The sequence below is a fragment of the Suncus etruscus genome, chromosome 18 (genome assembly GCF_024139225.1).
Source record: "Suncus etruscus isolate mSunEtr1 chromosome 18, mSunEtr1.pri.cur, whole genome shotgun sequence".
NCBI lineage: Eukaryota > Metazoa > Chordata > Mammalia > Eulipotyphla > Soricidae > Suncus > Suncus etruscus.
The window spans coordinates 7364981-7382814 of NC_064865.1; the positions used below are offsets into that span (position 1 = coordinate 7364981).

The 17834-nt window shown below is 41.7% G+C and overlaps 1 protein-coding gene across 1 annotated transcript in view; it reads right to left on the reverse strand.

The window, feature by feature from the left end:
• PRKN (parkin RBR E3 ubiquitin protein ligase) overlaps window positions 1-17834 on the reverse strand; it is a 1108857-nt gene that overhangs the window by 675708 nt on the left and 415315 nt on the right. The window contains exon 4 of the mRNA XM_049765509.1: window positions 10645-10763. Coding sequence (XP_049621466.1) covers window positions 10645-10763 — 119 coding nt within the window. The remainder of the gene's footprint in view (window positions 1-10644; window positions 10764-17834) is intronic.

Genomic DNA, 17834 nt, shown 5'->3' on the forward strand with positions numbered 1-17834 from the left:
CAGAGCTGCGGTGCAAGTGGTAGGGCGTTTACCTTGCACTCACTAACCTAGGTTGGACTGTGGTTCCATCCCCTGGCATCCTGTATGGTCCCCCAAGCCAGGAGTGATTTCTGAGCGCCACCGGGTGTGGCCCAAAAACAAACAAACAAAAAAAAAGAACTCTGCAAAATGATTTTCTTTTGTATCAATTTCTATTACTTTGGGTTCAAACTTACACAATGATTTTTAAATGTGGGTTTATTGTTAATTAATTTATAAGCAATTCCAATAAATAATGAGTTAAAAAAAAGAAACTCAAAATGAAAGGTGATATGCCAAGCCATAATTCCATTGGTGAAAGTGCTCTAACAGAAGACAAAGGACAAAGAGTGAGCATGGGACCTCAAAACTAAGAGCACTCTGTATCTGGAAGGTATCTGGATTGGATAGAGTCTACTCCACACATCAAGCTGGGGACAGTCAGTGCCTACGGTGACTATTATGCTATTAATTCAGCTCCCATTTACCCTATCAATAGGTCTCAACTTTCTCCTATGCTGCCGGCACGCTCTGATTCATAGAGACCAAAAAGGAATCATTTCTGCTGTGAGGATCTGGTAAAGGAACAAAGCTGGTATGAGACAACCAAAACAACACAATCAGTTGTTTTGGGTCACACTCCATACATCATGTAGGTCTAAATGCTCGTTTTCTTGTATCTGTTTATTAGCATTCCACACATACCTTCATGGTAACTCAAAACAGCTTGCAGATAATCTTAACATTTGTTTATGTTGACCCTCTTTCAAAACTACTTTAAATAGGACACCCTGTTCTGGAAGAAGGAGAAGTAATGTAGGTTTTTGTTTGTCTCTAGGGCACTGTGGAGGAAGAAGCTCATTTGTTAGTGAGGCGAAGCTGCCAGCTGTTAACTGTGGCCATGCGTGAGCCTGGTAATTGTGGGTCATTTTCTAGGCAGCAGGTCAGGGTGCGTGACGAGGATGATTTTCCCAATTAATGAGATTCTCAGGGCATAACCCAAGATTGAACAGACATAAAGGGAATTCAGGGTAACTCTATCACTGGGCTAAAATGCGGTTCTCTGGAAGTCACTGAGAACTCCTAGTTGAATGGCATAGTGGACTGCAGAGACCTCTGGGTGATATCTCCAAGAGATATCTCCAAAAGACCTCTTGGAGACACAAGTGGCCTAAGGAGGGGACCCCACCCACATTCGTGGTCCATCTTCTAACATCAAACCAGTGCCATGACCTTGTTATCCTGAAACAGTCATCACCCCCCATGTGAACTCACCAATAAGCTTTCTTATATTCCAGACACAATAGCATTCTTTTCTCTTTTCCCCACCAAGAATATCAACATTTTTTGTTTGTTTTGGGCTATATCTAGCAATGCTCAGGGATTACTCCTGGCTCTGCACTCAAGAAATACTCTGGTGATACACAGGGAACCACATGGGATGCTAGGGATTGAACCTATGTCGCTTACATGCAAGGTAAAAGGCCTACCCACTGTATTTTTTCCTTGTTCCTACAACCTCATGCCCACTTACTCTAGGACATGTAGTCTAACCCATGTACCTCTTCACAGGGAAGAGTTGTTGAAGGCTCTGAAGTGTTTCTGCCCTCAAAAGTAAATAAATTGAACTTTAGATGGGCACTTGGAGTAAAAAAAAAAATTCAGCCCGGGTTCCCAAATTTAATTCTGTCTGGTTCATTTCCCACTGTGGAGGCAAATATAGTCTGTTAAATTCTTGCTCTTTAGATTCAATGGTACTATTTATGCAGGTAAATCAAGGTGCGTCCATGAAAAGTGGCAAGCCCAGGTGACAAGGCTTCAGTGAAATAACTCAGAACCCTGTCCTGATCTTCATTGTTTTGCTTGATCCTCTAGTACCATTTTCCCAATGGGATTAAATGCTAGTCATTCTCCCTTTTCTTTACAAAGCCATGGCAAAAGAACCATTATGAAACAAGGGAGAGGCACTAAATTCTGTCTGTCTTTTGCCCAGTGATATTTTAGGGCCATTTACTTCTTAAGCAACAAAGGAATACATTAACCCACTGCCCTAAAGAATCTGTCTTTTCTTTCCACAATTGTTGATAAAGCTCCTAAGTAGTCAAATGGAGAATGTATCACTTTCATTTGATAGAAAACCAGGGAGTGATGTTTTTGTATAAAAACAATTACTGAAACAATAACACTTCACCCACAAGTTTAAGGCTGGCCAGACTCAATGTAACCATACTGGAATAAATAGAGACAATAACATAATTCAGACTCACCAATAAAAGTGATGAGTTCACGGCACTAATGGTGAAGTGATTAGGCCTTTACAAATAGGACACAGCAATTGTTGCCCACCCACTATTCCAGGCATCCTCTCTCTATTGCCGACACTCCCATTTTGAATAGGAGATGCTGAGGATAAAAATCGAGGGATAGATTAAACCAGTGTCAACCAATCCTAGCTATCCTGCTGACCTTTGAAAAAAATCTGGCTTTTCAAATTTCCTTTGTAATCATCAGTAACCAGCTGACCCAGTTATGAACAATAATAAGATATAAGAGGAAATAAGATTAAGAGGCTAAAGATCACTGATATTATTACTCTTAAAAAAAAAAAAACATGTCAGGCATGCTGTAACTGCCCACACTGAGATGCCACCAAGCTGGTGTCCTGCAAGAAGGCAAGGGCAAAGGCACAACCAGGTCAGTTTTACTTAAGAGGATGTCCTTCTAATGAAGGCTTCCATTAGGTGAATGTTCTATCTCTGGCAGTGTTCAGTAGCAAAAAACGTAACCCAGTTGGGAAAGATGATGCATAGAGATGAATTGTAAGATGGAACCATATGAAAAAAGTTTTTGTTCTCTGCTCAACTCATTTGATATTCCCTGGTCATAGTTATCATAAAACTCATCCTCTCTAAAGTTCTATGTGTACCGATGACCATTATGTATACAATGTGTGTAATATGCACATACTCAGAGTAGAACTCGGTCCTTTTGAAGCAGTGCAATAAGAAGTTCAATCTTCTAAAGAAAGCAAATGCATTTTCAAAAGACTAGGATCCCAATTCCTCACCAACATTTCTGACAGTAAGTTGGCTGTCTCATGATGGAAAGAGGGCCCTCTATTTGCCCCACACTGCAGAATGAGAGCCCAGATATGCCTTATCTCTCTGAAGGGGCATTTTAGTTCTGTGACTTACTTCTCTCACACTCCTTCTTCAAGAATTTTTTTAAAGTCATTTTTTTTTTAAATCAAGCAGTTATTAAGCAAAGCCTCTCAAGAAACAGTGAAAGGTTTCCTCCCCCAGAGCTACAGAGCAAGTGACTTGCTGCTGTGAAAGGTCAATGAGCGACTATGGCTAAAGCCACTTCAGCTAATGAAAGTGATCGAAGACAATCTGAGCCCTGACGTATGCAGGGTTTGCCAAAGGCTATCAATGTAAGAATTCTTCAATTGAAAAAAAAAACTTATTTTTTTAGTTGTTGTTGTTGTTGTTGTTGTTGTTTTGGCCACACCAGTGGAACTCAGGAGTTACTCCTGTTTGTACTCAGGAATTACACCTGGTGAGCTAAGGGGGACCTTCTGGGATACTGGGTCAACTTGAATCAACTGGGGTCAACTTGAGTTAACCGTGTGCAAGACAAATGCCCTACCGGCTATGCTATCACTCTGGCCCCATAATGGTTTTTTTTTCAATATTACAAGCTACTGGGCAAAGTTGCCTGCTGCTCAGAGGGGATAACACTCTATTCTTCCATAAATAATTTGCAATTTGCAGGTAATACTTAATGTAGTTCATAAACAATTTATAAGCATGTGCAACATCTTATTCCAATAGGCACCTTTATAACTTTCTTTTTTATATTTTAGAGACTACCAGGTGTCTTTTGAATGTGATATTGTAAACAGGGAAATAATATTTTTAAATCATGGGATCAGGGGGGAGTTCTAGTTTTTGTAATGATTGCTAATAACCATTTGGGCCTTTGTTTTACTAATAACTCTTGGCTCTTGTCCAGAAACAAACATTTCCAATTAGGAGAGATTTGGTTGGGACCAAAATAGGTGCTGATTGTTCTCTCCCAATACAGGATGTGTGGGTGTCTCTTCTCAGGTGGATACTGATAGTTCTAGAACTCCCAGAGAGTGGTCCATGCATACAATAACAGCCCAGTAAGGCAGTTTCACTGTCCATCTTCTGCTCCAGCTGCTCTTGTCTACACAGCTTCTCTGAGGCACAGTGAGGGGCTTCTTGGCATCAGTGCCATTAACAAAGAGGCTGAAGTCAGGGTAAAACCTGGGATGAGGTTAGCCAGCTCAATGCCCTCCAGTTACAGCAGGAAAATCTGGGGGAGAAATATACTTAATGTTTCGAAAGCTCTGAGGAAGACAGAAGTCGCCAGCTTAAACTCCTAGGGGCTGGAGAGATAGTATATGTGGTTCAGGCATTTGTCTTGAATGTGGACGCAGCTGACCATACGTGACCTCTATTGTGATATAATGAGCCCATCAGAAGTGATCCTTGAGTGCAGAGCCAGGAGTAAGCCCGAGCATTGCCGGGTATCTCTCCAAACAAAACAAAACAAACCAATAAATCCATTAGTCCAATATTCTAATTCAGTGGTCTAATCCAATATTTTATATGATGCTATTTGAACTTTATAAATGGTTAAAAGAAGAGCATGTCATAATACATATGAAAAATACAAAAATTCTGAATAACCAGGATATAAATTTTAGGAATAAATAAATTATACACAGATGAATTCCAACAAGAAATCCTTATATATCTCTCTATATATGAATATATATTTATATATATTCATATATTTATATATCTTCATATCTATGGACATATATAAAGTTTTATCCTTATATATTAGGATATATGTATGGGTCAATATAAAAACACTTTTATAAGTAAATTATATAAGTAGGTAAATTCACCTATGGTTCTAAATTTTCAATAAACCAAGTATTTTTCTTTTCTTTATTCATGGATAAGGTGGGCAGAGGCTTGAGTGTTAGACTACACCTAGCATTGTTCAGGAACTATTTCTAGTGCACTTCTCATTCACTAGGAGTGAGCACTGGTGGTATTTGGGGATTCATATGCATAACATATGAATCAAATCCAGCAATCAAATCCAGGTTGACCGTAACAAGGCAAGAGCCTTATCTCCTGCATTATCTCTCTAGGATCAAGCCTACATTTCTTACTATGCTAAGTAAATGTGTTATTGAACCTTTTATTTATTTATTTTTGGTGTCAAGATCAAACCCAGAGCCTCACGCAGGTGAGATGCATGTTCTAACACTGAGTTGAATCCTCAGACCTGAATATTTTAAAAAATATTTCAATGGAGAATGTAATCACAATATGAAAACAAACCCCCAAAGCACGTTCCAAAATGATACTATTTATATGATTTGAGTAAGAAAATAAATTAGGTAAAAAAAAAATCAGTAAAAGAGTAAAATGATCAAATTAATTTCTAGTCATTGGAGGTAATTTTGAGGTCAAAAATACTAGTTTTGAAACCTGGGAATGAACCATTTAGGACTAGAGATTTAGGCACATGTACTAAAATTCTCGTAATTTTAAATCATTTATTGCATCTAACATTGATGCTGTGAAGTGGTTTAGAGCAAACTAGCAAGAAATAGTAAGAAATCATAAGGCTTTCCTATAAAATGTTACACTTCAAATTTAAAAATGAAATTATTGTTTCTGTCTGCCTTTCACCAGAGTTTGGCTCCGGTCCAGGTAGTGGATTTGAAAGTCAAAAAGAAGGTGAAGGTTAAACCTTTTGCCGCTCCTTTCTGGTCAGGAGACTGGAGGCTTGTATGCTTATTCATGAGTAGCTTCTGGGGGGTGGAGGTGAAGCCTGCAGTGAGGACAGAGGGTGGGACTCAGAAAGGACATGGGGGACAAACATGCGATAGTGAAATCTCAAGGCGGGTTTGGTGGGGATGGAAAAGGAAGCAGAACTGAGCTCACAGTCTAGACTCTAGACTGTCTGTGTTTGCTCTTTCTGTTCAACTACTGGACCTAAGGACATACAACCATTTTCTGCCTTGGTCTAACGTCATTACACAAATTGGATGTAAACAAAATAATTTGTTTTGTCTGTGGGCTACATCTAGCAGTGCTCAGGGGTTACTTAACTCCTGGCTCTGTGCTCAGGACTGGCTGTACTTGAGGGATTATATGGGAAGCTGGGGATTGAACCTGGGGCAACCATATGCAAGACAAACACCACCCCCATTGTGCTATCATTCAGGCCCTGATAATTTTGTTAAACAAAAATACTATAGCATGTGAGGGGCCGGAGAGATAGTATGGAGGTGGGGCGTTTGCCTTGCATGCATAAGGATGGTGGTTCAAATCCCGACATCCCATATGGTCCCTTGAGCCTGCCAGGAGCAATTTCTGAGCATAGAGCCAGGAGTAACTCCTGAGTGATGCCGGGTGTGACTCAAAAACCAAAAACCAAAACAAAACAAAACAAAAATACCCCAAAATAAACTATAGCATGTGAAAGAGAGAGAGAGAGAGAGAGAGAGAAAGAGAGAGAGAGAGAGAGAGAGAGAGAGAGAGAGAGAGAGAGAGAGAGAGAGAGAGAGAGAGAGAGAGAATAAAGAGATCAGGGCATTTACCCTTGCACATGACCTACTTGGTTTGATCCCCAGCAGAGCCAGGAATAAGTCTTAACACAACTAGGTGTGGCCTCCAAATTCAAACAAAACAAAAGCAATCCATATACATATATATGTTTATATCTATATATACACACATACACACAGAACCTGTTATGACTTCCAATAAACCTGTGAAAATGTGGTTTAAGAATTAAATAAATTAAGAGGGGAAGACACATCCTCATTTAGAAGTGAGCTCAGATCTAATAATCTAAGACTCCATTCTGTCGTGGAGAGCAGCTTTTGATATTAAGAGAAGTAAGGGAGATTCTTGGCTAACAATTAATCTGCAACAAATATTAAGTTTAGGAATGATTATACATTTAGACGATATTTCTTAATAAATTTCCTCCCATAAATTGTCCCTAATCTATAAACTAATTTTAAATAAAATCCATCACGCCAGGCATTTTACATCTTACTCTATTTATTGCACCATTTCTCATCAAAAACCTTTTAGCTTTAATGTTATTCTGAGGCAGAGTATCTCATTAGAGTGGCAAAGATAAAGTTCTTTTTGAGATAAAGTAATTATAGTGATTGTGGGGAGGGGAGGGTGGAGTGAAACACCCAGAGTTCTTGGCTGCAGTGTTCTGCTGCCTCTGACTCAGTTTCACATGAGGAAACTGGGAGCAGGGAAAGATGTGGTGGCAGGCAGCTCCAGCAGTGCTTAGGGTTCATGCTCAAAGGAGCTACACATGGTCTGAAGCATTTGAGAAGGAGGCAGTTCTGAAAGTCAAATTTGCTATGGTGTTTGATGCTTTCTTAGGAGCTATTGCTCTCCCCAAATTGGAAACAGGAAGAGGAAACATTTGCTAAACACAATCATATGCTCAGTTTTCAGCTTAGCACTTTTTCATCAGTTAAATCAGTTCCTCTTCACAATAATTTGAATGACATTTGACTTTTAGTTTGCAGCTGGGAAATTGAGGCAGAAAGACATGGAGCAACTGATCCCAAAGTCCCTAGTCTAGTATGACCTGAGCCACACACGTACCCAAAGCACAGATAAAGGCCCACAAAGAACCATCCTGGTGCCAGGAGGTTTGGAGCCCAGTCCATATCACAGGCAGACCACTGCATGCAGCAGTTTCTAAAATAAGTATATATTCCACATAGGCAGGAGAACGTTTCTTTCTTCCTTTTTTGTCAGTTTTCCTGAGAAGGTGATAAAGATATGGCTTAGTAATCATCAGATGAATGTGGGAAATAATGATGACAATAATATTAAATTACATATTCTTTGATTCCAGGACAGTCAGAAAAAGGTGTATAGGATACAAAACCACCTCTCCGCTCCATGTCATGTTCTGTGTCATTTATACACAGCCCAGTGAGAACAAAAGGTTGAAACTTGGGAGCCTGCCATTGGTTTCCAATCAGCTGTTATTCTTTCCCACCATGTACGCATTCATTTTTCTACAGTCTGTCATGCACATACCCTTGGTCAAGGGCACCATGAAAGCACAAAGGTAACTTCCCTCAGATACAGGGAAAAAGCCTTGTGTCCAAGCTGGTTGGTTTCTAACTCCCCCTCAAGGTCACCCAAACTAAGATGTCACTTTTTCCACAACATGACAGAAATATTTGTCCAGCTCCTTGGACCACGCAGTGAGCAGATCAGATTAAATCAGAAACACAATGCGTCAACAGTGACACCTTGGTTCATTATGTATGACAATGAGAGGCAGCTCATTATCAATAGACAAGGCACCCAGGAGACGTAGGAAACATCAATAAATCCCCAAATGCACCATAATCAGGAGATTACTTCTAAGGCCAATGTAGGCATGAGTTGTTTTTTCATTAAGAACTACCCACAACTACCAGGTGTGTTCTCTCTCTGTCTTCCAGGTCTGGATGGGTCTGTCCTACCATTATCAGTACTTGGTCACACGATATCCCCCTAGCCTTTTCCTGCTTGAATGAGAGTGTACATTGTAGCTCTTTATACAGTTCAACAGGAAACCTAACAGCTGCCTATTCATTGTCTGCATGGAAATCTCTCCCTCAGGCCCAGCTCAGTGATTGTCTAGCTTCCCCAAGCCCACACTGCTGACAGAGCACTGTGGGGATGAGTTATTGCCCCCCCACCCAGACCTGCTCTGGTCCACTATGCACTTTTGTTCTTATGAACACAGAGAAGTGCCACTTGCCAGGCAGCAGTGATGGACCTCAGGGAACTGTAGGTTAACTGGGTTAATGGATACTTTTGGCATCATCTTTTGTGTCCTATTTCCTAAAGCCTAGAGTGGATTTTCCCCGCCCAAGAGCCTTTCTGAACTACTCCGAAAATTATTCCCGATGTAATTGCTGAGTAGGGTGATGCCATGGGCCTGTAAGATCTACAGAAAAGACCAAGGACGCATGGGGAGAAACACACAGACACATGTTCCAGTCCTGGTCCCTGTGCCTACTGACTGACAGTTTGACTCACAGTTTCTTACTGGGACTCATGAGGTGCCTTCATGAGGGGCCACACTACAGCTCCTTTATGACAATGAGAGATAAATACAGGAGCCACACATACAAAGCAAAGAAGGAAATCAATTGTCATGACTAAATGTGGTCACCAAATGCCAACTTGACTCTCTACCATGTGTGAGAAACATTGGGCCAGGCTGCTCTGCTTTCGATAGGGCATACTGAATGGGTGGCTAATCCAGGACAAAGCTCTGTGGGAAAGACATCCAGACAGTAAGCTCTGTGCTTGAAAGACACAGAAAATGGACAGCTTCATAGAGTGTGGATGCTGTGTAAAACACCCTGTGATAAGAATACAGAGAAGCCACACAGAGGCTCTTGGTGAAACTAAGTGAGGTCAACAGTAAGTGAAATGAAGGTGAATATGGGGATAGGGGGAGTTTGGTTCATGGCTGTGAGCAGCTGGGCATGGATAAACTCAAGGGGCCCAGGTCAGGGGATTCAGGGATGCTTCCTCCTCTCCTTAAGTAGTTGGACAGGGTCTAGCCTACTTCCATGTGTAAGTATCTGAGTGTGAGAGTGTGTGTGTGTTTTTTGTGTTTGTGTGTGTAGGAATATGTTAGTTGCATTTGGTAGTACCAATAGAGTAAAGAGACAGCACTGAAGATTTCCTCTGCATGTGTTCCAACTATATTCTAATCATTCTCTCCATAGGGCCTGTGAGAATCCAACTCCAATGTAGGACTCAACACAACCCCTCACTGATGTTGTTCCCCAGACCTGTGAAAAAGCAGCCAATGCTTCTAGTTGGGCACTATGCAGAGACATTCTGAGTCTGGCTCCATATGGTAGCAGGGAACTCACTGCTTCTATAGCCCAAAGTGCTCTTATTTCAGTGCCCTTTCTAGAAAAGGAGGAGACAAGCACTGTGTCCTGAAACCTAGGAGGGGCTCCTAAAGGGCCTGGTCAGCCTCTTTTCTCCTAAAGTCACCTCCATATTCTTCCTAGTCCACCTGAGTCATCATGGAGGGGGTTTGGGGGAGACATGATGCTGCCCTTCAGATACTTGCCAGGCAGAAAGGAAGTGACGAAAGTGTATGTGTAAAGGAAACTTCCAATGAGGATCACCATGGACATGCCTTGGAGGTGACAGGGGGCATCCCCAATACATACACACACACACACACACACACACACACACACACACACACACACACACACACACACACCTACCAACCACAAGTCTAGAAAGAGACCAGGAGTCCCCCCAGCATGAGTAACAGGGGATTTGAATGAGGGATGCGTGTGCACCCAGTGAAGGACAGAGAGTTAATCAGAAGAATCATGCCCCCAAGGGCAGTGATTGCCAATCAAGACTCTGATTCTCAGCATTCAGGACTCCTGGAATGAATCTCAAGCAGACAATAGCTGCCTTCCTTTGTGCTTAGAAAGGGGCACTTGCCCCCCTGTGCTCTGTGGTGACGGGGCCAAGCTGTGTGTCTTACCTGAGCCAAGGTTAGTGTGGCCTGGTGGCAGGTACCACACTGCACCCGGAGCTTGCCTGGCTGCACTCGCTGGCAGGGCTCTTTGCAGAAGACATAGAAGCTGTTGTAGGATGGCCGACCTGTGCGGGAGAAGCAGGGGAAGCGATGGTCAATGGTCAACCCAACTAAAACAGTTCAAATTGAGTTGCTGGAGCCACTTGAATTTGGTTGAAAGAAACGTTCCCAACAGGATGCATTTTACTCAGCTTTATGCCCCCAAAATCTTTTCTCCTCGTCAACAAGGCCATCATGTTAGCAGCCTATTCCAAGACAGCTGGGCTAGTCATGATCATCCAGCTGTGGGGAAGCACGGACACCCACACCGTTCAGCTCCAGAGACCACAGGAGAACTTGGACACAATAGCAATTTGATAAACCTAAGTAGAAATCTTCAGCTTCCCCCAAAGCACCTACTTTATTTGAAACAATTAGCACAAGAATGAGGACACAAAGGGAGGGGGCCCCCAAGTTTCATGCATCATTCCACTCGTTCTCCTCATTTAGGGAATGGGTCTCCAGAGGTAGATTGTGCGGTGATTTATGAAATCATTTTTACAAACATTTCAGATGACAATGCTCTGTAAAATGGAAAGTGTAATAAAGATGCCAAGTTTTATCATTCTATCATTTATTGGCAATATATTTGAGCACCAGGACTTTCCGAGATTAATATCTCCCCTGTCACTTTATAATGTGAGAGGGGAGGGAAATATAAATATATGTTTTATTGATGAGCATCACTGCTTTCCTGACACCTTCGCTTAGTCTCGGAGCTGTAACGGCCAAGAGAGTCAAGTTTATGAATATCACACTGTTATTAGCAAATGTAATAATTACAGAAAATACATTTGTAAAGTTTTATGTGTCTGGTAAATATAATGGATAGAGGCATATGTTAGGATTACGGAGATAATAACTGGCAGAATAACAGAAGATCTCAAGAATGGTGACAGCAGAGATGGATCCACTCTGACAATGAGTTGGAAATGATTACGCTGGACAAGAACTGGGTGCTGTAGGGAAAGTGATATGCATGATATTCCTTCAGTAACAATACTGCAAATAACAGTGTCTAAAAGAAAAAAAGAGAGAGAGAGAGAGAGAGAAGAAGAAAAATGTCTTCCAAAGAGGCAGGTAGATGAGAGGGTGGGGTATGGGGAGGTTAGTAGGGAAACTTGTGACATTGGTGGTCGGAAATGTGCATTGGTGAAGGGTGTTGGACACTGCGTGACTTAAACTTTATCATGAACAACTTCGTAACTGTGATTCAATTAAATAATTTATTTTAAAAATTAGAACGGTGGGCCGGAAAGATAGCATGGAGGTGAGGAGTTTGCCTTGCATGCAGAAGGACGGTGGTTCAAATCTCAGCATCCCATATGGTCGGTCCCCTGTGCCTACCAGGAGTGATTTCTGAGCGTAGAGTTAAGAGTAGCCCCAGAGGGCTGCTGGGTGTGATCCAAAAGCCAAAAGCTAAAGCCAAAAGTCAAAAAAAAAAAAAAAAAAAAAAAAAAAGAATGGTGCTAGTTGTGCCATATTCAGAGAAAAGCAGACTGTTAAAACCAATCCATTTTCACAAGGAAAGTTAAACACAAAGAAAGGAGGAGAAACAGAGGAAAGAGGGAATCTACAAAGAGGGTAGAGAGCCCAGCACAGATAGAGCAGATCAGCTCATTTAGTGGAATGAAATGAAACTTTTGGGAATCACAGGACACACTACAAGGTAAGAAGGTGGGTAGTTCTGCATTGGCTAAAGCTTTCTCAGGACAGGACACAACTCCCACCTCTGCATGCTCCAGGGTCCTTGAGAAGCCACTCTGGGGATAAAGTGTGCCTTGGAAGCAGACAAGGTGACACACGATCTGTTGTTACTTGGCCAGAGCCTCCAGGAGTTCAAGGTCAGGCCAGGTCCAAGGAAGGCAAATTGGAAGTGCCAATCTGATCAAACACTTGGGGCTTCAGGTCAATCCAGAGATGCTCTTTCATGGATGTCAACCCCACCCCCTGCCACCCCACCACCACATACTAGCCAGAGTCAGAAGACTGCTGTGTGTTGTGAGGCTAGGTGTAGAGACATGGCAACAATGAAAAGGTGTCACACTTGGGTATTCTCAGACAGTTGAACCTTGGCCTACCAGGGGTTATAAGGGACAGAGAGTGGGACAGTAACTCTGGTCAGAGTAGAGGGACAATACCCAGAACTGTCAAAGGACCCTCTCTCTGTGTCTCCAGCTGTCTCGACTCCACAACGTGCCTCTCCCCATGTTGCCTTCAATTGGACCTGAAAATCCTTTTTCTTTCCTGATCGACTCTTCCATATGGCCTTCCTTCTTCAGGGCCTGAAATAATCAAAGCAGCTTGTGTTTGCATTTATAGATTTTTATCTCCTCTTTTTATGTAATAAGTTTTCAAACCTAGAGAAATATGTCAAAAAAGTTTAGAAGTGACATCGTTCATTGTGATTCACCAATGGGAATACTGTGCCATATTTTAGGACCTTTCTATATTTTTCTACATATTTAGACACACACACCAGACACGCACATTTTTTTTGAGCTTGATTATTTGGAATTAAATTGAAGACATAAATTTGGTCCCTAAGTCTCTTGATACCCTAAATACACCACCAATATATCCTATCAGACCATAGAGTTGGCATAAGAGTGAGAGGTCAGGGGTTAAGGCATTTGCCTTACAGATGACTGATCTGGATTCATTCTGTATCACTGAGAGGAGTGATCCCTGAGCAGAGAGCTAAGAGTAAGACCTGAGCACTCGTGGGTGTGGACTTCAAACCAAAATCTAAAAAATAATCACTTAAATAAAAATAAAGCTCATAGTTTTTTGAGTTGTTTGATTGGTCTAGTCTTTGCAAAAATATGCAAGTCAATTATTAAAGTATCCATGAGTGAACACTAGAGGGGTTTTCAACCTTTTATGATGGGAGACACTGAAATGAAATTGCTCAGGGGATCTAAGTCTGATCTGATAGTCTCTTCTGATACCTCCCAGAGTTCCTGACCCTGATAGAGCCCACACTCAGTTCCCACAGAAAACTTTCTTCTATGTAACATTATGAGACACTGTATTTCTCCGGGGGGGGGGGGGGGAAGGGGACCTGGGAAAAATTCTGGAAGAATTGATTTTAAAGCCAGTCCCACTGCAAATGCATCTAAACCCAACTTTATCAATGTCTCTAAAGACTGGCTGACAGTCCAGTTCATCCCTCCACCCATACTATTGATAAGCTCAGACAACAATTTCACAGTAGGTCAGGAGGGCCTCGACCACATTAGTCCAACCAATGCAAAGAATTTACAACATAAGAGAGTTCATCAATATTTCACTCTAAATTTCACCTCCTCCAACACCTGCATTGAAGGGACGAACCCTTCCTCGGCAATATGAGCTCTCCATGTTCTTTATTTTTTCTCTTCCACTCTGCATGGTTAAGATAGCCCTTAGACAAATCTCCTCTGGCTTCTTATTCTCTTTTCTTGGTCTCCCAAATGCATCCAAATCACTAGCAATATTCACAGCATATCAATATAGCCCTGGTTTGAGAAGAAAATTAATTATTGGCCTACCCTACCCAAGGTCTGTTTTTCTTTTATGTGTTTTGGATAATAGGCCTGAAGCCATTGTCTTAAGAAGACAAATAGATTCTTCAGGAATCATTCTGAGTCTGATGGAAACTTTCCAATGACCCCAGAAGTCTCCATCACTTGATGGCAGGGAGAATCGAGGGTTTAATTGCTTGGATAATTTGTTTTCTTGGAGGACAGACTGAGAGCCAACATATTTTATAGCTAAGTAAAATAATGCTCAATATCAATATATTATAAACCTACAGGAGCACAAATGCTTTAAAATTACCTTTATCACATATGTGGGCATTAAAATATTAATTAGAACAAGCTGTCCAAGAGAACTTTCTGTGACCAGGAATACATTGTCTAGATGCACCCTCCATTAGCTAGATGTGCCTAGTGAGAATATTAAGCATACACTTTTTACTATAAAAAAGAAAGAGCAATATAAAAGTCTGTTGCTTTTAATGGACACAAGTAACCAAATGGCTAGCCCAAAAGAGGCATATGGAACACAGGTCTGTCTACTCCCTTTGTTCCTTCCTCATCAGGCTGATGACAGCACTCAGGGTGTTTTTGTTGCCTCCTAAAAGTACAGTAACCTCAATAAGTGTACTACTAGCAAGACAATGTTGATAGGAGCAAAGGGAAAGGGAAAAGGATAAAACTTGAGGCTGGGGCTGGAGAGATAGCATAGTGGTAAGGCATTTGCCTTGCATGTGGCCAACCCGGGATGGAAACTATATAACCCTGAGCATCGCTGGGTGTGGCCCCAAAACCAATCAATCAAAAAACTGCTTAAAAAAACTTGAGGCTAGGGGCTGGCAAGGTGGTGCTAGAGGTAAGTTGTCTGCCTTGCAAGCACTAGCCAAGGATCAGGACCACGGTTCAATCCCCTGGCATCCCATATGGTCCCCCCAAGCCAGAGGCAATTTCTGAGTGCTTAACTAGGAGTAACCCCTGAGCATAAAACGGGTGTGGCCCAAAAAACCGAAAAAAAAAAAAAAACCAAAACAAAAAAACCTTGAGGCTAATTGATATAAAATTAGGCCAAGGGACATGGTAGTGTTCATAAGAGACTTGGTCTCTCTCCCATTTCTTCCTCTCATTCTGACCCCATTGTCTTATATCAAGAGGGGGCATATTTGATGTGTGTTGGATCATGAATCTCTTAACCTCCACCCCATCCCCAGTGCCTTTGCTATCTCTAAAATTTGACTGCTACATATGGAATGCTACCTCTTTTTAATACCAACTTCCTGGAAAGATAAGGTTTAGGAAACCCAATTATAATATAACTATTAATAATTAAATCCAGACTAGGAACATAATCAGATTTCTCTTATCCCCTTCAAAATGCTGATTTGTCCTAACATGTAGAACTGAGCCTCTTCCCTTGGATAAGGAAAATCCTTGAGTCTCATAGCCCCACTTCCACCCCGCAGTGGCCATGCTCCATAAGGAGAAGCCACCACCTGAGGAAGGGTCCCACAGAGTCTCAAACAGGTACCAGTACAAATGCCGAGTCAAGGGAGTTTTTTAGTTATTTTCATGGAAGTCATATTTTGGCTATTTCTATATCTTTTGTTTAAAGTCTTAAGGCTTGTAAAAATCTATTAAGTAAATGGACACAGAGGAACAGCATTAATTAAGAACTTTAGCAAGCCAGGGGCTCAGTTGCCTCATTCTTCATTTTATTTCTTCTACAATTATCAATGCAGAATTACCAATATATTTGGTTTATTTTTGTTTCTCTTTTGGGGTCACATCTGGCTTTTCTCAGGGGTTACTTCTGGCTCTGTGCTCAGGGCTCATTCCTGGCAGGCTTGAGGGACCATATGGGGTGCCAGGGATAAAACTGAGGATTGGCCACATATAAGGCAAGTGCCTACCCACTTATACTATTTCAAGGCTCTGTATGTCACAAATATTCATTTGTTCTCAACCATCATTGCTGCCATTAAATGTTGTCTTATACATGCTAATGTTTTATACCTTTGACTTTGTCTGGATCAAATGAGAAGACAAAATAGACACTGCTAATGAATACTAGACACCCTCCTTCCCTCAGAACAATTAGTTACTTAAGAAAGACAATGGTTTATGTGTTCTCTACCTTTTGAATCATAGGTACATTAGCAGAGATTGAGGGTTCACTGTGTAATAATCAGCCTGGGGAATTTAGATATTGAGGATATGTCTACTGTCCCCCAAAGTCTACCCTCTCCCTACTTCCATCTGGCCTACGTGGCTGCATCAACTTCCTTGGGCTTAGATCTTTTGAGAGGGTGAGTCTTACTTAATCACCCGTCAAGCACACAACCCTGGCCCCTATATTTCCAATACATTGATTTTCATCTTTGCAGCTTTAAATAAAAGTCCCTTTCTACCCTGAAATCCCGTCACCTAAACACAACAGGTTACCTCAAACTTCAGCAAGTTAAAGGTCAGATCTCTTTGCCTCCTTTCTGTGCCTCTGGGGAAATGATGAGTACTCAGGGCAGGCCTGCAGGCAGGCACCCAAGGCAGAAAGGCAGAAAGACAGGAAAACAAACACAGTGGCAGGAGAAAGTCGTTCTGCTCACAGTAGATAAAAATCACAACAAACTGACCCTAAAATAACTTCATCTCCTTGACAATATAATGAGGAATGTTCTTCCAGAACCATTAAAATGACACACAGGCTGATAATTATTTTTACAGCACCGGGATTCGAAAACTAAATGTTTCTCAGCGTCTGTTATTTGGCAATGCTAAATGAATGTTGTCAAAAGATTAAATATAAATTGGTTATAAATCTTCATTCAACGACATCGTGGGGAGAAGGTTACATTACAACAGCCATGTTTGTGTCAGCACCAAGAAAATACAGAATCTTATTTGAATGGTATTAAGACCAGGGGAATTCATGTTTACTCTAAGTACTAGGTCAACCAAGCTGCTCACTTGAGGACAAGGCCAGAGGAGGTCAGCCCTGACTATCAGCTAGGTTGGGGATGGAGGGCTGTCACCTTTCTGGGTTCCCCCTCATGTCAGCTCTCTCTAGGGCTTCTGGCCCCACCAGAAAGGTGGCACCAATTTGAGCCAAAGACGTTCCAATTTCTGATGGCAGAGAATAGCCCTTTCAAGCACTGCTGGTCTGGCTTCTCCAGAAAGTGGGCTTAGGTCCGATCAACTATGCAGACCAGTTGGTGCCTGCCTATCTCTGAGCTCCATACTCACCATGAATATTGCTAAAACCCCTGTTTGGCTTCAAGGGGGTTAGGGTGGGGGCGCACACATTCTCTCACTACACATCAAGCAAAGTTGTTACTGAATGAGGCAGGTTGCAAGCCTATAATTACTAAAGTCTGTGAAGGCCTGTTTAAAAATAAAACTCTTCTTTTGGTTATCTATTTCCATTTTGGGAAGATCCCGTTGAGGGTAGAAATATGGACTCTGGAAGAAACGGGACTGTCAATGATTTAAAAGACACCTATTAGGTTATCTTTAAAGGAAAGTAATAATCATGACAAATGATTAAAAAGAAGAAGCCTGTTCATGGACACAGTCAAACTCAAT